Source organism: Platalea leucorodia, assembly GCF_965183815.1.
Source record: "Platalea leucorodia genome assembly, chromosome: 3".
Classification (NCBI taxonomy): domain Eukaryota; kingdom Metazoa; phylum Chordata; class Aves; order Pelecaniformes; family Threskiornithidae; genus Platalea; species Platalea leucorodia.
Genome location: NC_138825.1, coordinates 48,920,118 through 48,942,329, shown reverse-complemented (window position 1 = coordinate 48,942,329; position 22,212 = coordinate 48,920,118). Strand labels below are relative to the sequence as shown.

Sequence of the window (22,212 nt, the reverse complement as noted above, 5' to 3'; positions counted from 1 at the left end):
CAAGGAGGTAGGGACCCTTTCTGTTGGTTTACTTACCTAATTGGTTTGGGGAGCAGAAGTGTAAATAACTTCTGATCTTGGATGTTTCCTCTCAGACTTTCCCAAAACTCCCACCATGCAGCTAAAGCTGTAATCTCAATAGCCTTTACTGCCTGAAGGTAATGAGAGAATCATTATTATCATTGCTTTCTTGTTTGGCTGAATAAAGGCTACATCCCACCTCACTTAAGGGACTTACAATTTCAGTGTTGTTGCAGTTTCTAATCAGGTTTAAAAAGCAATTTAAGATCATTTTTAGGACATGATTTTTAGTTCCTTTGAGTTCATACAACAGAGAAGCAGCAAAGCTAAAAATATCAGTATAAATGTCAGTGGTTTGAAAGGTCACTTCTCCCCCTTTCCCTACCAACATCCCAAGTATGAAACAGTGACTTCTAATGTAGTCACACATCCTGTAGTTCATCCCTTTAACTAAACAGTCCAATATAATAATAACAAATGACTGTAGGAGGAGATGGTTTAGTTTCAGCAGGCATGAAACCTCATTTTACTCAGAGCAGTGTAAATAGGAGTGACTCCACTGCAATTAGAAGGGTAATGCCACTGGAAACCTTATAAAAAGACAAGAGAATCAGGCCTGGAGGTTTTTTTTTTTTTTAAGTTTTCTTTTAATTTTCCTCTAAATGGGGACATTAGTGGTACAGGACTGATGATGGTTTTATTGTCTCTCTTGGAAACACCATGCACACTCATTTCTTTAAGTAGCTAGTATATGGTATATCAGTCTCCTGGATCAGTGATGATAGGACAGTCCACCCCAATCCTGCTGCTATTGCATAGCTGGAATTCCTCTCAACTTTAATGGATGTGCTGTCAGCACAAGGGCTCACCTACTCCAGTTGTATTGCTAGCTGAAAGAGTGAACAAAGTATTTTCTTTTTTTTACCTTTCTGTACAACTTCATTCTCTTCAAATGAGGTAATGTGTTTTGCACATTGAAGTCATATTCAGAAGCATTGAATATTCATTTGTACCTTCATGCATGCCTCAGGATATAATGTCACATAACTAACTATAGTGCTAGCCTCAAGGATGTCATGGTGCAGGCACTTTTTCAATACACTTGTCAAAATGAGCCTGTGTGACTTTTATATGGACCATCCCCTGTCCACAGCAAGGCTAGAGGAAAAATGCTTTGCTTCGAATCTTTTTGTTCCCCATACAATTGAGTAAGACAGTTTGTGGGTAAGAATACTATCTGTAAGCTTAGTTCACCTTTTTTCATACCTGCTTTTATTGGAGCCTCATGTGGTTTTATCATAGTCTCTGTTATCTCTAGCCTAATTAATCGTCCTTACTGTTGTTGCACACACAGAATTCCCTGTTCTGTTTCCAGTCCTTTCTTTGCAGTCTGCTTTCTCTTCTGTCAACAGCTAATCTTCACTGCATATTTCTCGGTTTTTGCCTAGGTATCATTCTTCAGTCTCAAATGCTGCTGTTTTAGGTGTTTCTTGTAACACCGATTTCTAATCTCTCTCTTCCTCCACCTTCTCTTTTTGACTATTGCAGCCAAAGGCATAAACTGGAAGCCTTATGAGGAGAATAACCAAGGAATAAAGGCTGTAGATCATGGTATGAATTTGCAGGCCGTATTCTGAAAATGCAGTGACTCCAAAACCAAGCTGAGTTCTTAGGAGCAGCAAGCTGAACAGTGCAATGGATAGGAGAGACAGTTTGATTCCTAGATTGAGTAAGCATGGAAAAGTGTAATTACCTATCTATGTAGGATTTCAGAGATCATTTCAGGGACACCTTGTCCAGTTGTGGTATCTACACTGGAGGATACTGAGGGATACCAAACTGGGGGAGCAACTAGGTGTTTGATCCTAAAGTTAGTGGAGTATATTTTCAGCATTAATCCAGTGCTTTTCTAGGTAAGAATGTTTCCATAGTCAAGGCCGTGATTTTTTTGCGGCAGTTCATTTGTATTTTTCAAATAAAACTCATTGCAAGTGTCATAACATCAACACTGTTAGTCTGAATGACCAGTGCTCAGATTCTTGGCTTATATTCTGTGCCAATTTTACTTCCTCAGGATGTCATTGGGGAGACTTAAGCAGCCTACAAAATATTGTATGCGAAAGCATCTGACGTCAGCTAGTGCAGAGAGACAGTGTGGTTTCATTGCTTACATTCAAGGCAGCTAGCCAGGAACTCCAGGGCTCTAACCCTGGCTTTGCTTCTGGGAGGGCTGCTGCAGTCTGGACAGATTAATGCAAGCAGAAGCAAAAATTTCAGCAAAGAGATAGTTGAGATAGTGTCTAGTACAGGACTATTGAATACAATAAGGAGCTTTACGGACTTATGTAGTATAGGAGGTAGAAGTGAATAAAAATGTGTTATACTGACCACTAGAAATAGTTGCATTTCTCTAAATGAAAAGACGCAACCTAAACCCTTTCTCTCAGTTTTAATTTTGCATCTAGACTTACTGCCTTCTGTTTTGTTTGTTGGTTTCTTTGTTTCAGTCATATAAATCATGACATTGGATTTTCACCCTTTTTCCTCGCAACTGATTGATAACTTCAAGATTCCTCCCCTCCTTTCTGCAAACTGTACCTGCCATTGCATGGTTGCAATAAATATATATGTAGAACAAAAGCAAAAAGAGGATGCCTGTGACTTTGGTGCAAGAGAGAGCCTGTGTCTTCACCTCCATGTTATCCTTATGTAAATGAGCCTACATGTATGAGGGAAAATTTCTAGTCATCAACGGTACTTGCTATAGCACTGTTCTGTAGTTATGCACAAGCGTGACCCAAGGCAAGCAGGTTTGTAAATACACAGGCTTTTCCACTCTGCTTTAGCTTGTGTTTGTTCCTCCTGATTGATGAAAACAAGTCCCACTAAAGGCCCTTGTGGACTTCATTAATTATGCCAGTGGTTGATTGGTTCTGCCCAGAATGCTTTATAACAATAGACAGATTTAATCAGCAACAGCTCTGGTTGCAACAGCTTCACAACCTCCTGGGAGCATCGTGCACTGAGCTTCCTTTTGCGTTATTTTCAAGCTATCAAACAACCCCTAATCTTCCCAAATTAAAGAGAAAACAAAGCATACGGTGTATAATATGTAGAAAGAACAACAGAACTTTCTTCACGTGGGCTGTAATAAAAACGTTTCCTTATTAGGTGACTGAATGCCGTTATTGCTGTTTCCTGTGATGCCGGTTATCTGGAAAAGTTAAATATTTAGAATCTGTTTTATTTGAACAGTTCTGCCAAATCCGGTCCTTTGGATTTTCTCTGTCTTAGAGAGCTTCAAAATAAGTGAGGCCTGAGGCAGATGTACCTGTGTGTGTGGGGAGACAGGAGAGGACCAGGTCTCAAAAGGGTTGAAAATATTTGTGGGAAACATGCTAAGCAAACACTTCAAAAAGTAACACTTTCTGAAACCTGTTCTTTACTCTCACACCGAATGGATTGCTGGGACGTATTTATGCAAGGCTTTTTCCATTGATACAGATCATTTGTGTGGTACGTTAAACACTTTAATAATCTGAGCACTTAAAGTAACCGTATGACACTGGGTTGTAAAGGTTTAAGGATCATTAGTCACAGTTTACAATTCTAATTTTAGTGGTTCAAAGTCTTTGACTTTGCTACTATGCATCATCTAAGAAGCCTTTAAAATTGTTCTGAGTATGCTAGGGACTGATTTTTCTCTTGGTGATCCCTGCTGTGTACAGTGGAATGGTTCCAGTTTACAGGAGCAGAAATTGTGGCCTGGGATTTTCATTATGATGGGGGTCTCCCATTCTTCAGAAGCATAGAGATGTTTCACTATCAAACCATATTTAGCATTATCTACACTTCAGGGAACTATTTCTATTTGAAAACAGAGCTGAAAGTGGGGTGGAATTAGCATTTTTATTTTTAATTCACATTGCCTTTGTTTTTCTCCAAAGTTTGAAGGTAGAGCCAAGCCAAAGATTTGGCTTTGCTCTTGAAACCAAAGCACAAGCTGAGCTGTTTAACCATGGCCATATGTGAAAAGAAAAAAAAAAAAAAAAGAGCTACATAAAACTATATTAAAATGTTGTTGGAGCTGAAAGAAATAGTATTAGAATATTCTTATTGGCTTTTACTCCTCTTTGGCTCATCCTCTTTATTGCACACAAAACTTGGCCAAAATCAGTAAACAGTCTTCTATCTGAATCCTGTACCTCTGAATCCTGTACCTCTCCTGTTACAAATACTGACTTCTTACATGCTACATAAATAGTGTATTTTGGATATAATGTGCTGAGGGTAAAAGACCTGTACAGTATTTAATCTAAGATGAGCTTTCAGATTTGTGCAGGGTTAAAGCAGTGCAGTTACCTTTTGACCAGGGTTCGTGTTCATGTTATTTCTTGAATCTCATACTGAGGACGAGAGTTAATGCATTCCGCGAGCAATGTGACTCAACAGATGATGGCACTTTACAGAATTTGCTTCTTGCTCTGTTAAAAGACTTTTCATTGCATAACACAGTTCTTGTAATTAGAGACATGAGCAATAATATGGATGCTCAATTTCCACCTGCTTCCTGCTTTCTCGTTGACAAGATGAAGAAGAACAAGAAAAAGTGAGCAGGTTTTAATTCATCTGTCATTACTTAGCTTTTAAGGGTGCAATTATATTCTCAGCATTAGCATGATTTTTAAATGTTGGGATTTTTTAAATCAAGTAGGTTTGAAGGGTACGTATCTGAGAGCCCTAGAGATGGAATTGATCTACTTAGCCACAGAAGAAGCAGTGGGAATGTTGGTAGCAAACTTTTGCATTATGGCTGTCAAGGTAACACTCATTGAAACACTGAAGAAGAAAGCAGAATTTCTGTTTCGACAGCTTTTTTAATCTCTTTATTCCTGCTCAGTGTCAGAGGGCCAAATTCTTACCATTCAGTAAGAATAGCCCATCCAGTCTGCTATGAGTTAGACAGAGGTGCATATTATATTGACCATTTTGTAAGATACTCTGAGACATGTAAAGGAGAACTACCTAAATGCAAACTAAAATTCTCTTATTTTTTAATATATCTGCATATTTTTTAACTGTGCATCTCGGATCATGTTCCCATAAACCAGTCAGAAGTCCTCCTGCCTCTTGCTGGCTTCTGCGACAGTAGCCAGGGTTCACGTCCCTGTGTCCTGAGATTATTACAGTGAAATCTGAGAGGATATAATGATCAAAAGTCCCACTACACTTTATCACTGAGCCTTCCATCAGCGCTGCTGAAGTGAGACGCTGTGGGACACACATGGACGGGCTGCAGAGTACATGAGCAGGTTGCCGGGGGTGCCTGCACAGGGCAAGCCCTGTGAGTGGGGAACCTGGGGAAGTCTAGCTTAGGCTAGAGTTATGCTCCTTCTTCTGTGGAGAAACCATGGCAGAGCATGGCAATACCGAATTTGCTTGTGTTTTTCCAGGGCTCACCTGAGCAATCAGGTGTCCTGGCAGGGCACAGGAAAGCAATTTCTGTCTCACGTGCCAGTGCAGGGAGTTGAGATTGCCATTTTGTGGACTCACTGCGCATCCCACATCACAAGAACCACAGCCACAGTAGGTGGCGTAATGAGATAAATGCATGAATTATGCAACATTTACATGAATTATGAAAAAAAATGAAACATATGTGAATTAAAAAAATTGCTTGATTCTTATGTTAATCCTGTTTACATCTTGAGTAATATATCCAGGGGAGCTGTATGTAAGGTGGTTGGAAATGAGCTGATACTTAGAAAATAAAGTGTAGATGGAGTGCAGCCACCTCAGGCAGGAGTTAAGCAATAAGGCTGGAAAACACTGCATGGTGCCAACAGCATTAGCAGCACGGACCAATGTCAGGAAAGTGGCACAAACTGCAAGCAGTGATGCCACTGTACACCTCTGAAATTAAAATTTCTTGGGTTCCTAAGGTCAGGTATCCAAAATCATATTCAGGCACTGATGTAAGTATCTCAGTTTCCCAAATGGTGAACAGAAACAACTCCTGTTTCACTGAGGGGAAGTGCTTGGTTGAAAAACATTCCTGTAAGCTGGCTGGCTTATTTAAGTGTCAAAGTATGAATTTAGGCACCCCAGTTTGCACATTTTGTTTTGTAATTTTTAGTAGAGCTATTCAAACAAATACTTACCCTCAGCTCACCTGGCAAAGACTTTCATTTTCACAGCTCTGCGGAAAAAGTGAACCAGCTTTATTTTCACTTCAAATATTTCTTTAAAAATGAGAGATTTTTTCCACTGGCAGAAGACTAACATTTACTGGTCAATATACTCATAAAGCAAGAATGGTAGCTTTGCGCAATTTTGTTTAATGAATGAGCCTTTAGATTGCTATAGCAAACTGGCCAGCTAGCCACTGTGCTTGGGAAAAGCCAGTGTAATTTTGGGTGGTGGCTTTTTTGTTTGTTTGGTTTTGCAGTTTGAACGCTATGGTGCTGCTCTGCTTTGGCAGGGTGAGGCAGCCATATGCAGTAATAATAGGAACCAACATTTCCTTTTACGTAGGGAAACCAGTTTTCATTCCATTTGGCAAGTAACTGCTTTCAGTTGTATCCTTGGGCAGTCTTTTGTGCAGTATCCTCCCTCATTTTAGGGGAGCCAAGTTAACAAAGGCAAGCAAGAGCACCTGGAGAGATAATGCATCTTTGTTCAGCCTTGTAATTGAGTGAACGTCCTCAACTCATTGAGCAAAAGGGGATGAGGGACCTCATCTCCTCAGAAGACCAGAAGATTTTTCACTCTGGTTATGAAGCCTGGTGCTATGTGATTGACCAGCTGGCTTAAAAGGATTTTTGATTTGTGTTAAGGTTGCATTCAAAGATCCAGTGTAGAGGGTAGGGTGTAAACGGTCCTTGGATCAAGTCTGGCTAATGCAATCCACTTTGCAAAGGCTTGCTATCATTTTCACACACTGCTATTAAAGATTTAACAAAAACGTGCTACTCTTGGTTCACTGCCTTCTCACATTTCATAGATGGTATAATAAATGTTTGACTCAGGATGTTCAGGATATACATTTTGGCTCTAATGCAAACTGTATCTTTGAAATAACTCAGATTTATAATCTAATTTATACAAACTTCATGTTAGTTATCTACAGGAGGAGTAAATGCTAACACTTAAACATTTAGAGCCAGATTCTGTCACTCTTGTAAGTGAAGACTAGCTTCTCTGTGAGTTTTCATCAAGTCAGTGGACAGATCTCACACTATTGGCTTATTCAATCTAAATAAGAATGGCAAAATTTAGAATTACATTTTGTTTAAAACCAGGTACCTGGTTTGATCCCTTGTAATCTTTACAATGGCAGTGTGAGAACTCAGTGAAGGAGAAAAAGGATTATAAATGAATAATTGAGTAAATTAGTTATAATTCTGTGAGAGGAGAAATTTGAATACTTACATCATATTTCTCATCTCTTTAACCAAGAAGTTGGGTTAAGAATTAAACAAACAAGTAAACAAACAGAATGCTAAAATAGCAGGCTTTGTGGCAAAACAGTTCTTTTTCTTTTACAGTGTTGTGGTTACAGTCTTTCTCACAGCACTCCTAGTATTTCAAGTTCTAAGAAAAATAAAGAATTGCAGAGGTATGTGCAAAACCTTCCCTAAACCACAAACTCTCTTAAAAAATCCAGTAGACAAGTGGTTTTGGATTTTGGTTAAAGAGCAAGTCATCCTATTTTCATCTGAGATCTTTGTCTTATGGGTCCCCAAAGTTTTGCTTTTTGGTAGAACCAGAATTTGTGTATTGCAGAAATGTTGATTTGACCTAGTGCCACTTGGCTGCTCGAACCCAGGGTAAAAGGTGAGAAAATCCTGGTGTGTACAGGTAGATTGGATTGGCTGTGGCCATGTTCTTTTCAGGTAAAGCTAAATGGGAGCTGGTGGTCTCTGTGTTCTGGATCTTTGTTTTGATGGGCTCAGTGCATTTCCAGATGATCCTCCTTGTGTATTGCATTGTCTTTGTGTAGGAGACCACATAGATGAATGAGAGCATCTGTCTGTGATTTATCCTGCTTTGTTCAGTGGAGTAAAGTACATAAATTAATCTTTAGAGCTGTGTTGGAGCCATGAGCTTTGTGTTTAGCTGCAATCATCTACCCAAGCTCCAAAAGTGCAAAATACTGATAAGCTGTACATTGAGAGTACTCTGCAAATGTACACAAGGGGCCTGAAATATTTGGTTCTCACAAGTTTTCGCAAACAAGAATAAGTATGGGTAGGAATGTTTCCAGCTTTCTCCAGGCCTAGAGAACACTCATGCTGATGTGTATCTGAACCTAATGTAAATCAAAACGTGGCGCCAGATGAGTATTAATACTGTAATTTTGTCTTAGGTTTTGGTTGCCATCTAGATGTTGGGACTACGGTTACCTATTCCTTACAATCAGTACTTGGTCCATGAGCAAATATTAGGCTTAATTGGAAACATACTTGCATGTGAATATATTCAGCTGAGAACTAGTGTAGTGTCCATGTAATTTAGTGGGTACTTTTTCATGGATTTCTACTGGGGGAAGATTGGGCCACAGAAATACTCTTTGATTTAGGTTTATGAATAGTCTTTATAAGAAGCTAGTAGCAGGAGCAAAGTTGTTCCTGCACTTGTTTGTAGCATTGAGCTGCACTTGATTTCTATTAGAGATGAGTTTATTTGAAATGGTCAAGAGAGGGCAGGCAGGCAGGCAAATTCTTTTAAGAACAGGGCTTAAGAAAGATTAGTGTGAGACACCCATACTCTCGCCATAAGGGATGAGAAGATAACTTTGTGTACATAAAGGGTTTGAGGTTGGCATCTTAAACTGCATTATACCACCTCACTACCTCTTCAGAGAAGGCATCTGTCATGCTAAAGAAGGTCTAAATGCAGGCTAGAAACCCTGAAAGAATATGACGCTGTGGAGTTACACCTGTCCTTCATTAGAAAGAAATAATTTAAGGCATTTTTTTTCATTTATGTTAGCTAACATGCTTCCTCGCATGCTGTGTTTATAGCAGGAATAGACGTGATGGATTCTGGGTGATGAAATTGGTCAGTGACAGGTGAAGAACCTGCTGTTACCTTGAAAGTGCATGTTTGCTGGAGTTAGGAATAACAGGGCCACTGCTGAATGGATCATTTTGCCATCCAGTCAATGTAAATTCTCCCACAAGGAGAGCATAGCTTCAATAGAAATTGTCCCACTTCCCACTGCCTTTGTGAAGTGAACATTTTGGTCATATGTGGAAATACAATTTGGTGCAGTGTAAGTGGAAATCCATTCAATGAAATTTGAAGACTATCAAAACTAGTTGAGAATATAAAAACACATGGCAATCAGTTTCCTCAGAGCCTATTAACTTTACTGGTTCAAGGAGGGTTCATCCTAAGAAAATGGATCAAGTTCTTAAGTTCTTATGCCCGTGAGATATGAATTTGTTGGAGGGTTGCATGGATGTCAATAGGATGACTATTTATCCATCCTAATTATTATTATTATGAAATAAACCAGCACAGAACTTTTTTAAAACAATATTTGAAGTGTTCTGAAGGGGTGCCTAAATTAGGCTTAATTAACTAGGACAGACAAATGATTTGCATAATATTTTAATTACCAGAAATTGTCATACAATTTAAGTCTCTCTAGACTGAAATTTGAACATGAATATACTCTGTCTCTATATGCTCTCAGTAACATGGGAGAACTGCAATATTAACTGTCTCTAGTATTACACTGCACTCCTCCAGAGCATGCGTATCAATTTTCAGGTATTTTTTTTCACAGGTTTCTTGTTACCTGCTTTCTATAGAGGACGTTGAGCTTGAAGCCCTTATAAAAGATCCCTTTACTGTGGAAACCAAGCTGTCTAAATTGTCCTTTCATGGCCCATTATGGTAATGAGAAAAGGAGGGAGAAGGAACCACTGAAAACAGAATTTCTTGGAATGGATTCTGTTTGTCATATACACATTGTGGGGTTGAGGAAATTGAAAGGAAATGTTTGTATAGTGGCAGGAAATGTTAAAGTAGTATACAGACGCCTTTGTAATTTTCTGCAGATTTGGCAACTTGTTTCTGCAGAACACACTGAAATTTAGACATAAATACAGTGATTCACATTTAAGCAAGAAAAAAAAATTAAATTATTTGTAATCGTGAAAATTCCACATGTTGGGAGAAGCTGTGATAAGACACAGCACAACAACTGCCAGAATCTCTGAAACAAGGGGCTAAAACATCTCCCGTTACAAGACTAACAAGATGATTATCATAGCTTACATAATACGGTGCTCAGTGTTTTAGATACACTACAGACAGAGGCACAGTTACAGGGTTTGTTCAGGATGACTTTTCCAGAAAAAACACCTCTTTTCTCCTCCAGGACATCCCCTAGTAAACATCAACAGTTTAAGTAACCCATCAGAGTTGAATAAATGGAGTCTTTCATAAATAAGGATTTATTTATAATAAATAAATTATAAACTTATAGCGTTTTATAGTGTGTTATACCCTGCTACTATTGAGGTATTTTTCTGTTCATGTAGATTAACTTGATTCATTGAAATGCAGACTGTTTTTTTAGCGAGAATTCATGATTAGCAACAAGAACTGACTCAAGACTTTATACAAAACATGAAACTTACCCGCAGAGTTTGTCATTAGCTGGAGTGTCTTTTGCATTGACAGAAGATGCATCATTTCAGCTGGTTATTTGTAATGGACTATGAAGGCATCTTGAACCAGAACAAGAAAAGTATATTTAGTAACTAACATTTAAATTAAAAAGGGAAGAAATGGAATAGCGATATGACATAGAAAGAGCAACACACATTACATTTAAAGCAGGTTTTTAAACTCATTCAAAAATTCCATTTTCAGAGTAAGTAGATGGTCATTGGGTGGTACAAGGCTCTTGTAAAACTAGGCAAAATATACCTATTTCCTTACGTGGTTGAAATTTCTGTGTTGAATCCCTAATGCTTATGAACCCAGAATAAAATATAGTTTTGGGTAGAAACTGCAGGAAGTTTTTTCAGCCTGAGATGAAGGATCCTAACTGAGCTACAGTGTGGCTGGCTAACTTGGTAGAGTATGTGGAAAGGATTTTTCATCCATGTCTAACTGCTTTATTGAACTAATTAACTATTTATTGAACTGATGCTTGGAAAAACATCTCTTTTTTCCAGTGAGGCAAAACTGAAGGAACTAAGTGAAAGAACAACAGTGTAAGCATATTCCCTGAAAAGATGAAGCTGGAGTTGCAGTGTTTTTTTTTTTTTTCCCAGAAGGAGTGTTATTGTAGTAACACATTCCATAGAAAGTTTGATGTATTTTAATGATTAAGGTATTTATCCTACTTTTATTGTTGCATAGATCTTTTTCTGTACTGTTCACTTTATGAACTTCTGGCATCCATCTGTTATGGTTCCAGATCATAGTTGTTGTCAGATTGTTTGGACAAACTGCCAGGCATTTTCTAAGCTAATGACATTTATCACTGGTTCTCCCGGCAAATGAACATTTGTTAACCATGACTCTTCTGACATTACAAAGGCAATTATTTGCAGCAGTATGGTAGCTCTGTGATAAGAGCTCTTAGTCATCACAGGCTACAATTTCATCTTTCCAGTACTCCTGTTGTAAATAATTGAAAGAAAAGTTTGAAAGGGAATGAATGGTTCCCTCAGAGAGGAAACTACACAGAGGACTAATGTTCTGGTTCTGGGAAAAGCAGGTAGGATTATAGGTAAACACTTCAGAGCAACTTTCATTTACTTTATGTAGGAACAGTGTTCTAGTGGTGAAAGCAAAAGGGAAGTAGTATTGGTGGCACAAATGGTCATGTCAAAAGTGTACAAAAGCATTGGACTCTGCAGAAATGACTCTTTTGGGCAGTCACTAAGCATATTGCCTATTAGATCATTAGCCTTTGTGTAAGGAAGGGAAATAATAAACGATTCTGCACTTCGGTGAATAAAATGAATGAACTGGGTTCAGCAGATATGTGATAAGGCTCAGTCATTTGGCACATAGAGAACCAACAGACATAATGTCCATCACACTGATTTATATTTTTTCCAGTTTGTCAAAAATAATCTATATTTTACCTGACAACTAATTTACAACTAATAATAAACTCCTCTTCTTGTTACAATTTGCCATCTGTAGAGTAAGAGTAAGAAATTAAAGGTTCAAGAAGGAGAAAGTCCTTCCTGAAAATACCATAGTTTCTTTTATATACCTTTTTTTTTGTCTTGAATGCCTGTGCTGGTGCTTGCTCTTCAAAGGCAGATTTTTTCATCACTAAAGTCCTCCCAGTTACAGGATGTTTACCTTAGTGTTTGGTATGAATCCTGTGTTTTTGTCTATTTTTCACACTTTTGCCATTAAGAATGTTCCTTTTTATCTTTAAACCTTCCTTTGATTACTGTCACTGACTGTCCTGTTTCCATTCTCACTTGCAATGTTAAGTTCCACCAGTTTTCTGACTGTCCCTCCTAAAGCCATAAGCCACATTTGCAACCCTCAATGGACAGCTCTCCCATAATACTGCTTCTCTGTACCTCTGAGACTTAAAACCAGACATAATGGAATAAAAGGAGCAGAACAAACCTGACTTAGTGCACAAGAGACAAGTTGCTAGCTTGAGCAGCAGCTTGTAGAAAACCTTGCCTTGGCAAGTCACTGAGGAGAGTGAAGACCATTTATCTAGATCTGTAACATCTGCTTCTAAATCACCACAATGCAGGTGACTGCACTGGCCCATGACTCCAGCGGTTTTGAGCCAGCAGTGCAGTGCTTTGCTGGTTGTTTCAATCAGGGGAAAATAGAGCTGCCCAGAAATTAGGTGGTGTAGCTTATGCTCACAGCTGAAACACTCCATATCTGCTTCTGCACTGGGAATTCTCCATCACACCCTCTCTGTGCTGTTACATTTTGTCTGCCTGGATGACCTGACTATGTAGTCTCTATACACTAATGTATTTTCTAAACAAAGCTGAGAGCATGAAAATGTATCACTTCTCTGGGTTTGCGAGAGATAGTAATACCTGCACAACTGCCAGATTATGTTGCTAGTTACAAGGATATAAAACAAGAGAAGGTCACAGTAGCTAATGGAATGGTCCCAAGGTTTATCAGTATGAATGAGAAAAGAATTTTGTGGAGTTTAAAGAGGAGTAATGATTTCCTCCCTCTCACTGCAGCTGCTTCACCCTGTTTGCTCCTTTTTGCTTGATTATATAGAAAACATAAAAAGTGAACAACTAAGTGATGTGTTTTCCAGGGTTTTCGTACCTTGTAACTTGATAATCATCATAATCCAGATTCACTGAGGGAAAGATTTATTTTGGCTACTCTAAGAGGATGTTGGTGATGGATTTCTAATTTGTGAAACCGTAGCTATTTTTGTGAAAGTTTTAACATGCAAATAATTAGCTATTTCCCTTTTTTTAAAGGAGCTTTTCTGTCCTCACTACCTTGATTCTTTACAGTTTATCGTCTAAACACTGGTGCTTTGAGAGCTATTCAATCTCTGATTGTGTCAGTGGGTAGACCAAGACAAAAACATGCAAAATCAATCAATTTATCTAGCTGTCCTGCTCAAATACCATATGAAACAAAAGAGGCAAAAAGAAAAAAATCAACCAAAGAACTGAAAAAACACTCCATCTGTGCCTTGTAATCACGTTAGCAAGTGATACGCTTGTTTTTTAAACCTTTTACATGGATTGGAACAAAATACACTGTTTTGGAAAACAGACCATTGTATAGATGGAATTGTGTGCTGTTTAAAGTATGAAGGTGTTTAACCTCCTGCCACCTTTTCCCCTGCAACAGAAGTCTTACCGATTTTGGTCATTTGCAAGAAGCTGGCAAGGAGCAGTAGCATTCTGGACATAACTAATGACTTTCTGTCAGTTTTTGCCTGCAATTTGCAAAGCATTTTCTGAAGCCTGTGGATAAGAGTAAATGAGCTTAGACTGAAGCTGAAACTCGTTACAAATGCACTAGAAAATCCAGTCAGGATTCAATGTGTTCTTCTGTGGGTTGAACTGTGAAAAATCAAGAAGTAAATCCTGCTAGAGATTCAGAGAGTAAGTGTGTCACTAGTCTTTAACTGACTTGAAAAAAGAGCAAATATTTCCCACAGATTTTTTTTGTAACACTAAAATGACTTTTCTTTAACTGAAGAGAATCTTTCATTGATTGAAATTCTAGGAACTTGAAATTTTCCTGTCAGTAATTTCTGTGTTTGTAGAGTGCTTACTGTTATCAACATTCTTGTTTTTCAAGTACTTAATTTTTGTTCACTGGATTAGTTTGAGAATTATACAGAAGCTGGTTTATTAACCATCTAAATTTCACATGGTAGGAGACTGACTTTAAAGTTCCTGGAGAAATAATGGCTTGAGTAAATAGTCTGTCTCATTTATTATCTCTGCAGTGCCACATATACCAGCTTAGTAGTGATCAAAAATCCTCAGCAGAGGTGGTTTTTTACTGATTGGTGTGAACTGCCTGGCATTCTCAGGCCCTGGGGTTTCTACTCTTTGCCCCCTGGTTCATAGTTTCATGTAACGGCTAGGAATGTGTAGACATGTAAGTTTTTCTCACATCCAGAAGAGATCTGGGACATACTGTTAATGCAGAGATAATTTTTTTTTTTTTTTTGGTGGGTCTTTGGTCTTCAGAGCAAATGATACTTCACTAATACCAGAATCAACAGAAAAGAAGGTGGAAGAATTTTCACTGTCTTAAGAGGTTGTTCCAAAACTGGAAAGAAAGAGCAGAATATAAACATCTAAATGAATATCTAGATGAATAATTCATATAAGGAATCCTAAGAAGCTGGATTTTTACTGTTCCCTCTGAAAAGAATCAGTAGTTTAGGGACTGTGGAGTGGGTGAGAATTTTTTTAAGGTGGCAGAGAAAGTATTTGGTTATCCATAGATTATATCTAGTATAGGAAAGGAGGTGTCAAGATATTATTAGGACTGTATTATGAAGCAGCTGCATGAAAAGGAAACTAAAGTTCCTAACAGTATACAGCATAAACCAATGTAGCTGGTATTTGAGCTGTAACAAGCCTCTTCAAATACAATACTTATATGCAATCAGAGAAAGATATAAAAACTGTTTGATAAATCTAGTAGGCCCTTTCCATATAGCTTCTTCAGTATTTTTTCTTTTCCTTCCAAAAGCATCATCATGTGATCAAGAACTTCAGTCAGCCCTGGAGGAAGCTAAGCAGCCCCAGAAAGACAATGTGTTCATTCCAGAGTGTGCTCAGGGTGGCCTCTACAAACCAGTGCAGTGCCATCCTTCCACAGGCTACTGCTGGTGTGTTCTGGTGGATACGGGACGTCCCATCCCTGGTACATCAACAAGGTAGGGGAATACACGTTCAGTGCTCAAAAGTTGTAGTGAGAAGATGCCTTAGTGTGCATGTACTAGCATGTAGATTTCTATTGCCGATGGAATTATATCATATAGGTTTCTTCTGCTATGAAGATGAAGTGAAATATTTCTAAGAGCCATCAAAAGTTAAGGCCAGATGGCCAAAGACTGTTTCAGTGCAATGTCACAGGCAGTTTGCTCCTCCAGTCCTCTTTTTTTACTTTCTATTTTGTGCTGGGAAGCCAAGGCTTGGAGCAGATAATGAATAAGGCCAGAGAAAATCTCACTCTCCTTAGCCTGAATATAGAAGAACCAAGTAAGATGGTCTCTGACACAAACCACGTCCAACCTCAGAAATGCTCAGTTATTTTTCCAGCAACCTCCTCAACTATTTCATATAACTGGCTTTGATGGAACAACTGCTTGGGAACCCATGGAGAGGAAATATCATTTTAGTGTGTTATTAATAGAAGCTTGGAGTTCAGTCATCTCAGCTGAGCCAGATACATGGTAAAGTGTTGGTAGCCACATAGAGCAGATGTAGGCAAGGCAATTATTAGGTTCCAAAAGATGTTATTTAGGCTGGTTATTGAAGTTTGGCCCTTGAAGGAATGCTATAGAAGCTCATATAAAGCTGACAAGCAGTATGGGTATCATCACAGAATCACAGAATACCAGGTTGGAAGGGACCTCAAGGATCATCTGGTCCAACCTTTCTAGCACAATCTAGATGAGATAGCCCAGCATCATGTCCAGCTGAGTCTTAAACGCGTTCAGTGTAGCAGAGTTGACCACTTCCCTGGGGAGATTATTCCAATGGTTGACTGTTCTCATTGTGAAAAATTTACCTCTTGTGTCCAATCGGAATCTCCCTGGGAGTAACTTGTGCCCGTTACCCCTTGTCCTCACCATGTGACTCCTTGTAAAAAGGGAGTCTCCATCTTCTTTGTAGCTCCCCTTTAGGTACTGGTACATGGTGATGAGATCACCTCTAAGCCTCCTTTTCTCAAGGCTGAACAAGCCCAGCTCTCTCAGCCTATCCTCATACGGCAGGCTTCCCAGACCCTTGATCATCTTGGTGGCCCTTCTCTGGACCCCTTCCAGCCTGTCCATATCTTTTTTGTATAACAGGGACCAGAACTGTACACAGTATTCCAGGTGTGGCCTGACAAGCGCTGAGTAGAGAGGGACAATGACTTCTTTATCTCTGCTGGTGATGCCCTTCTTGATGCAACCCAGCATCCTATGGGCCTTCTTGGCCGCAGCAGCACACTGTTCACTCATGCTGAGCTTCCTGTCCACCAGGACCCCCAGGTCCCTTTCCACGGAGCTGCTCTCTAGCCAGGTGGATCCCAGTCTGAGCTGCACTCCTGGATTATGTTTTCCCAGGTGCAAGACCTTACACTTGTCTTTGTTAAACTTCATAATGTTCTTGTTGGCCCACTCTTCCAGCCTATCCAGATCTTCCTGCAGGGTGGCTCTCCCTTCCAGAGTGTCTACTTCCCCACTCAGTTTGGTGTCATCTGCGAACTTCATCAGGCTACACTTGATCCTGTTATCCAGATCACTTACGAAGATATTGAATAGCGTTGGTCCCAATATCAATCCCTGGGGGACCCCAGTTGTGACGGGTTGCCAGTTTGAAAAAGAGCCATTTATCACCACCCTTTGGGTGTGGCCCGTCAGCCAATTCCTCACCCACTGCACAGACCACTTGTCCAGGCCATAATGCATCAGTTTCTCTAGGAGGAGGCAATGGGGAACCATATCGAAGGCCTTGGAGAAGTCCAAGTAGACAACGTCGACTGCTTGCCCCATGTCAACCAAGCAGGTTACTTTATCATAGAAGTCCACCAGATTTGTCAGGCACGATCTGCCTTTTGTGAAGCCGTGTTGGCTTTTCCCAATCATGTGCTTCATTTGACTCGTGATGGCCCCCAGGAGGATCTGTTCCATGACTTTCCCGGGGATTGAAGTAAGACTGATGGGCTTATAATTACACGGATCGTCCCCTGAGTCCTTAGTATCTTGATGCAGTCATAAATCTTTTCAACCTTAGGCCAAAATAATTTTTTGTCATTTGGATAAGGTTTGTGAAAAAAACATTATAAGTTACTTGCTGTTAAGTATTATATTCTTGGGGAGCGTTTTTCATATATTCTTCAAGTGCTGATTTACTGATAACTGTTTATACCGTAGTCTAGACCATGCCAATTACAGTAGCAGCTGAAGTGCGCATGACTTAGTTACTGTTGATCTTCTTTTTCTGGCAAGTTGAGATCCATAAACTGTCAAAACAAAATAGTCCAAATTTGGTCCTGAAACTGTAGGATCAGTACACATGTTGTGTGAGGACCTAGAAATGTCCTCTAGAGATTCCAGAGGCTCCCTTTTCTGCTCTTCCTCTGTTCTCCACTCCTAGGTTTATTCACTGGTTCTTATTTTTAGTGCTAATCCTTCTTTGTATTATAGTTTAAATCATTTTATGGGGCCTTAGTTCCTATTCTCTAATTTGAGTCCAAATAATTTTCTTGTGCATGTCAAGCAATAGGACTTCTGCTGATTTTTTTGTAGTTCTTCTTTATGAGTATCATTTTATTATAGAATCACAGAATAGTTGAGATTGGCAGGGACCTCTGGAGATTCTCTAGTCCAACCCCTCTACTGAAAGCAAGGTCAGCTAGAGTAGATTGCTCAGGACCATGCCCAGCTGGGCTTTGAATATCTCCAAGGATGGAGAGTCTACAGCCTCTCTGGGCAGCCTGTTCTCATGTTTGATCACCGTCACAGCAAAAAACAAGGTTTTTCTTACATTTAAATGAAATTTCCTGTATTTTATTTTGTGCCCATTGCCTCTTTTCCTGTCATCGGACATCACTGAGAAGAGTCTGACTCAGTTTTATTTTCTCCCCTTTGGATAATTATAGACATCAATAAGATCCTCCCTGAGCCTTCTCTTCCCCGGGCTGAACAGTCGCAGTTCTCTCACCCTTTCTTTATTATGTCAAACGCTCCAGTCCCTTAATCATATTCATGGCCTTTTGCTAGACCTACTCCAGTATGTCCATGTCTCTCTTGTTTGGGGAGCCCAGAACTGGACCCAGCATTCCAGATATGTCTCACCAGTGTGAAGGAGAGGGGAAGGATCACCTCCCTTGATCTGCTGGCAGTACTCTTCCTAATGCAGCCCAGGAGGCTATTGGCCTTCTTTGCTGCAAGGGCATGTTGCTGCCTTATACTCAGCTTAGTGTCCCTCAGAAATTCCAGGACTTTGCTGCAAAGTTGCTTTCCAACTGGTTGGCCCCCATCCCATGCTGGTGCAGGGTGTTAATCTTCCCCAGGTGCGGGAATTTTGCATTTGCCTTTTTTTGAACTTCATGGGATTCCTGCCAGCCCATTTCTCCAGCCTGTTGAGGTCACTCTGAATGGCAGCACAACCCTCTGGTGTATTAGCCACTCTTCCCAATTTTGCATCATCTGAAAACTTGCTAAATTTGTTCTCTGTCCTGGCATCCTGGTCATTAATGAAGAGGTTAAACAGTATTGGCTGTAGTACTGAACTCCACTGATGACTGGCTTCCAGCTGGAATTTTTGCTGCTGATCACAACCCTTTGAGACTGGCAGTTCAGTTGGTTTTCAACACACCTCATCGTTCATTTATCTAACTCATACTTCAGTTTGTCTATGAGAATGTAATCACAGACAGTGTCAAAAGCCTTGCTAAAATTAAGATAAATAGTATCTGCTGCTCTCCACTCATCCACTGAGCAAATCATCTCATCATAGAAGGCTGCAGGCTTGGTCAAGCACAATTTCCTCTTCATAAATCCATGCTGACTACTCCCAATCACCTCCTTGTCCTTCATGTTTTGAAATAGCTTCTAGAAGGATTTGCTTCATCACCTTCCCAGGAATGCTGACTGGTAAGGCTGACTGGTTTGTTATTTGGCTCCTCCTTGCCCTTCTTGAAGATAGAAGTGACATTTGCTTTCTTCCAGTCCTGAGGAATCTCCCCCAGTCACCATGACCTTTCAAATATAATTGAGAGTGGCCTCACAATGCCATCAGCCAGCTCCCTCAACACTTGTGGGTGCATCCCATGAAGTCCCATGGATTTGTGTGTGTCCAGTTTGTTCAAATGATCCCTGATTTGATCCTCCTTCACCGAGGGTAAGTCTTCCTTGCTCCAGACTTTACTAGTGGTCTCAGGGACCTGGGATTCCTAAAGACTGGTTTTACAAATAAGGGTGAAGGAGAAGGTGGCATTGAGTACTTCTGCCTTCTCCATGTCCTTGATCACAAGGTCCCCTGTCTGATCCAGCAGCAGACTCACATTTTCCCTAGTTTTTTTGCTGCTGATATGCGTGTAAGAAGCTCTTCTTTTTGCCCTTCATGCTCCTTACCAGATTTAGCTCCATGGGGCTTTGGCTTTCCTAGTGCCATCCCTGCACACTTGGACAGTGTCTGCATATTCCCCCTGTATCACCTGACCCTGCTTCCACCTCTTGTATGCTTTCTTTTTATGTCTGAATTTTGTTAGGTGCTCCTTGTTCATCTGTGCAGGCTTCCTGCCACATCCTGCACAGTGGGATGAACCATTCATGAAACTGGAGGTGGTGATTCTTTAAAATCAACCAGCTCACTCTCGTATTTATATTTACAGTGTGCACGCAGTGCATGTGATTTTGGCTTCTACTGTCACACGGAATGGAATTCTAGGTCTTCCCAACACCTTGATGAATCACCTGTGGATCTAGAATCAGTCTCCATCTTCTTTTTTTCCTCTTTGGTCTCTGGCCTTTTGTGTTCTAAAACTACACAGTAACTCAGCTGTGGGAGAAGAGGTAGCAGGGAGTCCTTTCACTGTGCTGCATGTCTCCAAAGTTGGAAGGCTGGCAAGTTGGATTCAATCATCTCACATATATGATTTAGACACAAATCTTCCTTTTGCTTGATGAGTGCTCTGCCTGATGACTAATACTCAAAAGATCAACTGCTGTGGTTGTGACCATTTCTAATTTGTTCAGCTTTGCTGGACTTATGGGGAGTCCTCAATGGAGCTCTGAGGAAGTAATACTTCATAATATCCCCAGAGAGGACATTTCTGAGTACAGATGGATAAATAAAGTACTCAATTTTAGGAGTTTCATACTAAATAAAGAATGACTGGTGTATTTAGGAATCTACAGTCCTGGTAAACAAGCAGGTGGGATTACTGCATGGAGTTTAAGAGGAGTGTCTAGACCTCATTTCTGGGAAGGATTTAGGTGGGCTGGAATCCCATTAATTTATTTATTGATTTTAATTTTTTTTTTTAGTCTATATTGATAAAATGTAACTGTTTTCCCCCTAGCAGGGGGAAGTAATAGGGGATCAGAATAAGATGAGAAATATGCAGTTGTCATTTTTTAATTCTTTTGTATAGAATGGAAAGGGTGAACATGTCAGTCTTTCCTAATTTAGAGAACCAGGGGCTCATGCAAAATGGTGTATACTATCTTCCAGCTTTCCACTGCAAAATACAAATTAGAAGAGTAGCTGTTAAAACTCTATTGCAGGAACCAATAGCATTAGTACTCCTGGTAGCAAGATGGATACATTGCATCCTGGAATCTCTGTTCTGCAAATCTGGATTGAATCACTAGGGGACAACAGTGAAAGGACAGACAGATCTGGGAAGCTGTTGCCAGAACAGCTTAGCATTTTGCACATTGTTTGTTTTGAATACGTTCAGGAGGATGAAATTTGTCATATCATCAGGCTCTGAATACCACAATAAATAGTAGTCCCATTAAATTAGACCCCCCCAAAATGAAGGAAAGTTATTAAAACCCATTGACCTTCTAATGTCCTGTCATCTGGAGCAAAGATAAATCATCTGTCAGTGAATGTATTCCAGAAAAAAACCCATATAATTCTAGAGATAAAATAAAGATGTGTGAATGAAGCACCACTCTAGGACATTTAAGATAGTAAAACTCACAAGAAATAGGTGAAGTTGTGTTATAAAGCTGGCTTTTATGAAAGCCTAGAGGAAACATTCATTTGTCTAAAAGGAGGTAATGCATTTAGAGGGTACAAAACCATTCCCCTGAAAGTCTATCGATACGATCCTTACCAGTTGGCTCGTAATGCCTCCTGGACAACATAGCGTGACCCTCAGCCTTTTTTCTCAGCAGGGCCATAAGCCTGTGTTCTCACATGCAACTTTTTAGCAACTAGGATCATGGGCAAAGAAATGCCCATTCCACTTGCACAAGATTCTCTAAACTTAAAAAAGAACATAAATCAGCTGCTCCATGAGGCTGCCCACACTGTAGAATTCCTGTGAAACTCTCCATCCTCCACTGCCTTGTACATCTCAGTAAATCTCAGTGCTTCCCAGCAGACTCCTCAGAAGTATAAAGTAGCCTTCATAAGCTCTTGATGACTTTGGATATACATTCGCTGGTAGGAATTCTTTTCCTTTTAAAATTCAAAAGAGTAACTTGGGATGTCTTTTGACTACATTATTTTTAACCCGACAGTGTTCCATTCTGACATGCTATCCCTTTCCCACTCTTTCCCCATGAAAACTGAGGCAAGCATGTTTTTCTTATCAGTTCTTAGCATGGCTGTGCCTGTGTGGTGATTTTCTAATGATTCATTTAATCTTTCTCCAGTTGCTTTAAAGGGTTAACCACGGACTTTTTGCATTATAGCATTTTAACACCTATTGGGCTTTAATAGATTTAGTTTGTGTATGATGAACTACATGCGTGTATGACAAAAATATAAG

At 39.8% G+C, this 22,212-nt stretch overlaps 1 protein-coding gene across 4 annotated transcripts in view; it reads left to right on the top strand.

Annotated features, from left to right (window-relative positions):
- SMOC2 (SPARC related modular calcium binding 2) overlaps window positions 1-22,212 on the top strand; it is a gene marked incomplete at its 3' end in the record, with an annotated part of 147,526 nt that overhangs the window by 85,106 nt on the left and 40,208 nt on the right. For all 4 annotated transcript variants that reach the window (XM_082305895.1, XM_082305894.1, XM_082305893.1 and 1 more), the window contains exon 8: window positions 15,238-15,424. In XM_082305895.1, coding sequence (XP_082162021.1) covers window positions 15,238-15,424 — 187 coding nt within the window. The remainder of the gene's footprint in view (window positions 1-15,237; window positions 15,425-22,212) is intronic.